Source organism: Dermochelys coriacea, chromosome 2 (genome assembly GCF_009764565.3).
Source record: "Dermochelys coriacea isolate rDerCor1 chromosome 2, rDerCor1.pri.v4, whole genome shotgun sequence".
Lineage (NCBI taxonomy): Eukaryota > Metazoa > Chordata > Testudines > Dermochelyidae > Dermochelys > Dermochelys coriacea.
In genome coordinates this window covers 207,862,054-207,868,879 of record NC_050069.1, presented here as the reverse complement: position 1 = coordinate 207,868,879, position 6,826 = coordinate 207,862,054, and the positions used below count along the sequence as shown (strand labels likewise).

At 46.3% G+C, this 6,826-nt stretch overlaps 1 protein-coding gene across 2 annotated transcripts; it reads left to right on the top strand.

The window, feature by feature from the left end:
- The first annotated feature begins 2,397 nt into the window (after positions 1 to 2,397).
- On the top strand, positions 2,398 to 6,091 carry EVX1 (even-skipped homeobox 1). Of its 2 annotated transcripts, none has more exons than XM_038392640.2 (3): positions 2,398 to 2,801; positions 4,306 to 4,570; positions 5,409 to 6,091. In XM_038392640.2, the coding sequence occupies exons 1-3, from the start codon at positions 2,398 to 2,400 to the stop codon at positions 5,937 to 5,939; spliced, it is 1,200 nt and encodes a 399-aa protein (XP_038248568.1). In that variant the 3' UTR covers positions 5,940 to 6,091. The 2 variants fall into 2 exon arrangements, with proteins under 2 accessions (XP_038248568.1, XP_038248569.1); XM_038392641.2 differs by having other exon boundaries at positions 2,398 to 2,809; positions 4,317 to 4,570.
- Positions 6,092 to 6,826: the final 735 nt, after the last annotated feature.

Here is a 6,826-nt window from a genome sequence, read left to right as displayed (position 1 = left end):
GGGCTTCTCAACCCTTCCCTCAGAATCTGAGCAGATTTGTACCCCGACAATACTAACTAGTTTAGCCGATTAATTATTTCAGTTTGTTCAAGACACTTTAATGCTGCATCTTACCTTCAAGACTCCCCCCTCCACCCCGCGACAGTAACTTGCATACATTTGGCATTGAACAAGACAAACTGGAGTTTTGTCCGTCTCATCGTTTGGGGTTTTTTCCCCCTTATTACCCATTGGTTACTTTATATACTAGCTCATTCCTAAACTTCCGTCTCAAACTCTGTTGAACTGAAGTGCAGCTCCCCAGCTGCGAATCCCCTCCCCTCACTCTCCAGATGGTACCCCCTCTGCCAAAGGTTAAAAATGATAACATTAAAAACAATCCAACCACTATTATACGGGGTGCACGTCACATTGCTGGAGCTTCCGGAGAAGAAAGTATTCCCACCAGTGCCCAATCTTGCAATTTGATTCCTCTTCCAGCATTAGGAGGGGCGCAGGTCCAGAGGTTGTCTAAACTTGCAAGGAAGAGAACAGAATACAAATTTAGTGTTCAGTTTTCACCATTTCAGGAGATTATCAAAATTGCATGCTACAAATTTATGCGCGCATTCACCTGGAGGCATATTTAGTGCATTTCGTAAATTATTTTAGTATTTAAGACCACGGAGGGTGGTTTTGTCACTGTCTCCTTATCAAAATATTTGATTTGCCACAAAGTAGTATGTTTATCCCTATATGTGGAACAGATTTTTAACCAATATACTGATAATATGGTTAATCCTGGTTTCTTTTCCCTATCATCATCATAAACCTTCTTCACAGGACTATAAATAAATATAAAATGCTTCTTTCCTTATGTTTCCTATTCTCCTATTAAAACAACGTCACCTTAAATATGCCAGTAAATTCCCTACCAGATTGGAAAGGTAATTGGGTGAACATTTTCTGTAACATGACTAACCAATAACATTTCGAAAAGACAGGACAACCTAGTTACAACAGATGGTGAAAATTACTTTACACTACATGTCTAAGTAAATATTTTTAAAAAATAGATTAGTTGCTTCCCCTGCTCGTTGTAATAAAAAAATACACTAAGAGACTCCATATGCTACTAGAAAAGGAGTACTTGTGGCACCTTAGAGACTAACAAATTTATTTGAGCATAAGCTTTCGTGAGGTACAGCTCACTTCATCGGATGCATTTGGTGGAAAAACATATGCTACTGCTTGTATGCAGATATCACTATCTTTATATAGGGTCCCTTATTTTTGATCAGTACTGTATAAATGGTGGCCCCTGCCATTTATATTTCACAGCATCTGCTACTTTGTATAAGGACTGGATTTGATAACTTCTATTTTGTTGAGTCTGCTTCTCGTCTTGGCAACTATTTTTTGTAGACGTTTTCCCTTCTTGCGAAAAATAGAATCGTATGCAAAATATTTTATTATAAAGGGGGGAACCACCCAACCGCAGAAAAATCATCTTGCAAATGGAAACTGTGGAAGAAGAAATAAGCAGATTCAAACGATAAGTGCTAAACATCTAGGACATCTACAATTACGAAAACCGCCTCAATAATAGTATTTGAAGTTTAAAACTGAAGTAATTATATTAACGACAGTTCTAGCATTTAACACACCCCTTTGATAACAATGAAAATCACAAAGCAAACGCTGTCAAAGGAGAAATGTTGAAACGGAACAAGTGACCAAGGCTACGTATACACTACAGTATTAATAAAAAGGTTTCCTTATCCTCGATTTTGCAAAGGATTCTTAAAACCTCATATGTGCGGTGACAAGGAAGCTGGCTGTAAGCACTACATAATGCATCGAAGGAAGAGGCTTGAGTATGTATCTTCACACTTCTACAATGTAGCTATGGATCTTCTGGTGAATTTTAGATCAAGGTTCTGGTTCAAAAAAAGAAAAATCAAAAGGTTACTTCATTATCAAGGCTTCCCCCTGAGGAACTCTTTCCGCATGTTACAGTCTCTTTGCAGCTGAATTCCATATGCATCTCTTTTTCACACTTCCCTTCGCATCCCAAGCCCTTACACCTGGTGCATCACCACTAGCCATTAGCTCCGGCTCTTCCTTTCATCTCTGCAGTGGCAGACGTTTCTATTTATCCCCCCGCAATCAATGTGTGGCGTCACCGATGGTACTGTAATGACGATTGCACCATTAAGGATGACAGCTTAGAAAGAAGAGGGCAATGGTGATCCCTCCCAGAGCCGGCACGGCACAGTGTAGCGTTCGCATCACAAGGTCACCCTATCTCACCGCGGGCTTCGCTGCACTGGGCTGTGCGTTGCACAGGATTGGGGCGGGAGACGCGGGGGGTACGGGGGGAGGGGAACTTGGATTTTGGGGGGGAAGAAAACCACTATGGAACCCAGAAAGGATATGGTGATGTTTCTGGAAGGAGGTCAACTTGGCACTCTTGTTGGCAAGAGAGTCTCTAATTTGTCAGAAGCAGTGGGAAGCCCAGTCCAAGAACCGCAGGACAAGATGATCCATCGGAGTTGCCTGAGCCCCAGATCTGGCCCCTTATCCTCCCGGGAAAGGGGAGGAGGAGAGGAGGAGGTGGAAGTGCTGCCAGGGACAGGGACGGTCCCGGAGAGTCGCTCGGCGGCTGCAGCAGCTCTGCTCTCGGCCGGACAGCAGCTCGCCTCGGAGCCCCTCTCTAGCAAAGGGCAACAGAGCAGCTCGGACACCGAGTCGGATTTCTATGAGGAAATCGAGGTGAGCTGCACCCCGGACTGCGCCACGGGAAACGCCGAGTACCAGCCCAGCAAAGGTACCCACCACTTCCCTTTGCTTCCCCCTTCCCTTCCCCGGGCTCGGGCGCCGGCCAAGCTGGGTGACTAGTGTCCTTGAGCCTGGGATATCTGTCAGGCTTCAGTTTGTTTTAGTGACCGGCCAGGAGTAGCGGTGTTTTGTACCCGAATTCGTTTCCTTTTTATGCATTTGTTCTGCATGGAACAGTGGGGTTTGCAGATGTGGCTGTTACGCACCCAGAGGCGCATATGGCTCTGAAGAGTCCTGATGACTTAACAGAGTGAGTGAAATCGCATCCTCACTTAAACATATCGTTGCCTTTGCAAGTTTTCCTGCAGCAATACTTTATTCTAATTCACACTCCGTCTGCCAGCCTTTTCCTCCATAGTGCATGCACTAGGATCCTCTTTCCCTTCGCCCTCCCCCCAATGTTTTTGTGCGTTTTTCAAGGGTTGAGAGCAACCTTCCTGGGCTTTGCAAGATCAAACGATTGTGTAACTGCGGGCAGAGAGCAGGGTGAAATGGGTTTGGATGAGCACGGAAGCAGCCATAAAGACCGTAAAATCGCTGCAGACTCCTGGCTGCCCAAGCTGCAGCAGTAGGTCCCTGTTTGCACGTTGGTTAAAGGTCCAAATTGCCTTGTCACTTCCATATCCCGGTGGCGCCAGCTCGGAAATGGTCCCAATGATTTAATTGCCTCTGGTCTCAGGCACAATGAGAACTGGCTGCATTTGAAAGCAAAGGCAGCGTCCAGGCCTTTTTCTTCTTCTACCCCACCCCCTTCTCCCCTCCTTCCCCCACAAGAAAAACAAATCAGCTCCTTTTCTTTTCTGTCCCTAGAAGTTGGGAGATTGGGCACAGAAGACGGTCGTTTCCCCTTCAAATTTGCCCAGGAGCTTTATTTAAACTTAACATGAGGGAATATTAACTCTGAGAGAAGGGTCCCCAAAATCTTCACCCTCACCCCCGGTAAGGAAGGAGCTCTGCCTGCTGCCATGTCTCCGTCCAGGCCATTTGCCATTGGTTTGCTGCTGGGGATGCTGGCTAATGGCTATTGCACTGTACGGTGCCGATGACTTGGATGGAAACAGACACCCACACCCACAAAAAGAAAACACGCAATGGGGGGGGGTCATAGCTTGATATTTAAACTGGGTGTTGAGGAGCTCAGCTCCTACCGCACACAATGCGGAAAAGAAGCACCGCAACCAGTAAGAACCCAGTGTAGGATCCGAGGAGGAGGCTGGAGAGATCACACTCCCTCTACTTCCAGAAAGTGAACACCAAGTAAATGCCCCACTCCCTACGCCCTATGTGCCCAGGCAGCTGGGGGTCAGTGCCCCCAGCATCCGCAGGGCTGCGCCTGTGAACTGAGGATGCTGTGGATACTGTCCTGTGTTGGAGGGAGGAGGAAGGGGGGGCAACAGCTGCGGGAGCAAGGGATCGATGGGGAAGCGGGCCAGGGGCGATCCCCCCGGTCTATGTATCACGCGTGTGTCACTGCTCTTGGCTCCTCCACTGTGCAGGGCCGTGCTCGGAGGCTTTGGCCGGTGGCAGCCCCAGCAGCGGGGGGGAGCCCCCCAAATGCAGCGGAGGCAGCGGCGGCTCCCAGGGGTCGCTGGCCTGCAACGCCAGCGATCAGATGCGCCGCTACCGTACCGCCTTCACCCGCGAGCAGATAGCCCGGCTGGAGAAGGAATTCTACCGGGAGAACTACGTGTCCAGGCCCAGAAGATGTGAACTGGCAGCTGCTTTAAATCTGCCAGAAACCACCATCAAGGTACACACCGCTTGGACATGTTTTCAATTAGCACGATATAAATCTAAACGGCCAGGCTTTCTTGCAAAAGGCTGAGAAGCGCTTTCGGTAGAACAAACATTTCCCGGCTGCGCCCTGCTACCTTCTGCACAAAAGCAGCGCTCGGTAGCTTTTAATACAAGTTATCAGCGATCAGGCAAGCGCGGCCCCTGACAGCCCAGTCTCTAAGTGTTTTTACTCTTCCTTTCACCTGATTTTAAGGTTACCTTTACACTCTGGGAAATTTTAAATAATGAGCATTTAACATAAACGTTTCAACCTTTTGCCACGTGAAATAAAACACAAGCTGAACAGCAAATGCCCCAGGGGAGTTCGCAAGATGCTGCGAAGGATGCAGTGCTTCTAGGCAGTTGATACACTTGTTTGGCGTATGTGTAAATCCACAGCAAGTACAGTAGGACAGCAATTCTGGAGTAAGAAAGAAAAAAGTGTCTACAAAAAGGCCACCACTTTGGATCTCCCTCTAGATTTATAGCAACTTTTACATGGACAAATTGTAGCTTTTACTTGATGACAGCTCATTATTTGAACGATATATTTTTATTTTGCCAGTTTAACCTATATAGTTAAAATAGTGGCTTAGCTCTCGTTCGCCAACAAACCAACCTCCGCACCCAGTCTTTTCACTGTGGGAAATGACTGTACCAGCCAGGACTTTGGTGTGTGTGTCTCGCAGTCTGAGGCGAGAACAGACGGAACAAACAGTTGTGTCCAGAATGCATCTTCCGGCCTGGCCTTTCTGTCTGCCCGACAGTGTGCAGGTTTTAAGAGCGTTCTCTCTTTCCTCTGTCTCTCCCAGGTCTGGTTCCAGAACCGCAGGATGAAGGACAAGAGGCAGCGTTTGGCCATGACCTGGCCTCACCCAGCAGATCCGGCTTTTTACACGTACATGATGAGTCATGCAGCGGCAACTGGCAATCTTCCCTACCCCTTCCCATCCCACCTGCCCCTTCCTTACTACTCCCACATGGGCATTGGTGCCACCTCGGCCTCTGCTGCCACCCCGTTCAGTACCCCTCTGAGACCACTTGACACCTTTAGGGTCCTCTCTCATCCTTACCCTAGACCAGAACTGCTTTGTGCATTCAGGCATCCTTCTCTTTACCCTGCCCCAACTCATGGACTCAGTAGTGCTGGAGGCAGCCCTTGCTCATGCTTGGCTTGCCATAGCAGCCAGTCCAATGGACTGGCACAGAGACCTTCAGGATCAGACTTTACCTGTTCAGCCACAACCAGGACTGACTCTTTTCTCACTTTCACACCCTCCGTGCTGAGCAAAGCAACCTCAGTATCCATGGACCAGCGGGAAGAAGTACCTTTAACAAGATAAAGCTGCATCTCAGGTTTATAAATCATATGCCCCTTTCATGGGCTCACATAAGGTTAAAGTACTTACATACAACGTTTATTAATCGTGTTCTCTCCCATAAGTGGACACCTATGGGGGAAAAGACTAAAAATAGCTCAGTCTTTGAAGGATTTACATTCCAAGATAAAACAGGAAAGAAGAAGGGAGTGGGGGGAACCACTAGTGATGTGTTTGCTTAAGGAGGAATTTAGGCTTCTGCACTATGAAGGCAAAAACCGATATACACTACTTTCTACAATATACCATAGAAATGAACTAGGGTTTTATTTTCTATGGCCAGATAAGGGGGGCAGAACTTCTTCAAACCACAGCAAAATCTTTATGCCCAATGATATATGACTGAAAAATAAAATCTGAAATACTTGAAAGAAAAATTGCTGATAATAAAATGTCTTGTGTGCATAATATAAAGTCAAGATTTATGCTTTACCAGATTGTTCAACAACCAACTAAAAGGGTTTCAAGATAGCAACTCAACAGTATTATCCAGTTATTTCTAGAATCAAGAAAAATGGTTTTGCCATAAAGAACTGTGACATATTGTACTTTCCTGGTTTAATTGCATTCTTTACCTCTTTCCCTGTCTCAGTAATATAAACCCTTCGTTTTTGAGCAGAAATCCAATATTTCGTCTCCTCCTTCCTCCCAACTTTTATTTGTAAGAGACAGACGGAAACTGGCAGAAAAAAAAGATCCTGTCAGTTTGTGGGTCAGAGCTATTTGTCCTTTAACTAACAATGTCCTATTATCAGTTGCTGAAATGTGCACACACTGACGAAATTAGCAAGTGATGTATATGTAAGGAGGCTTTTTGAATGTCGAATGTATAATATTCTCTGAACAGAGGC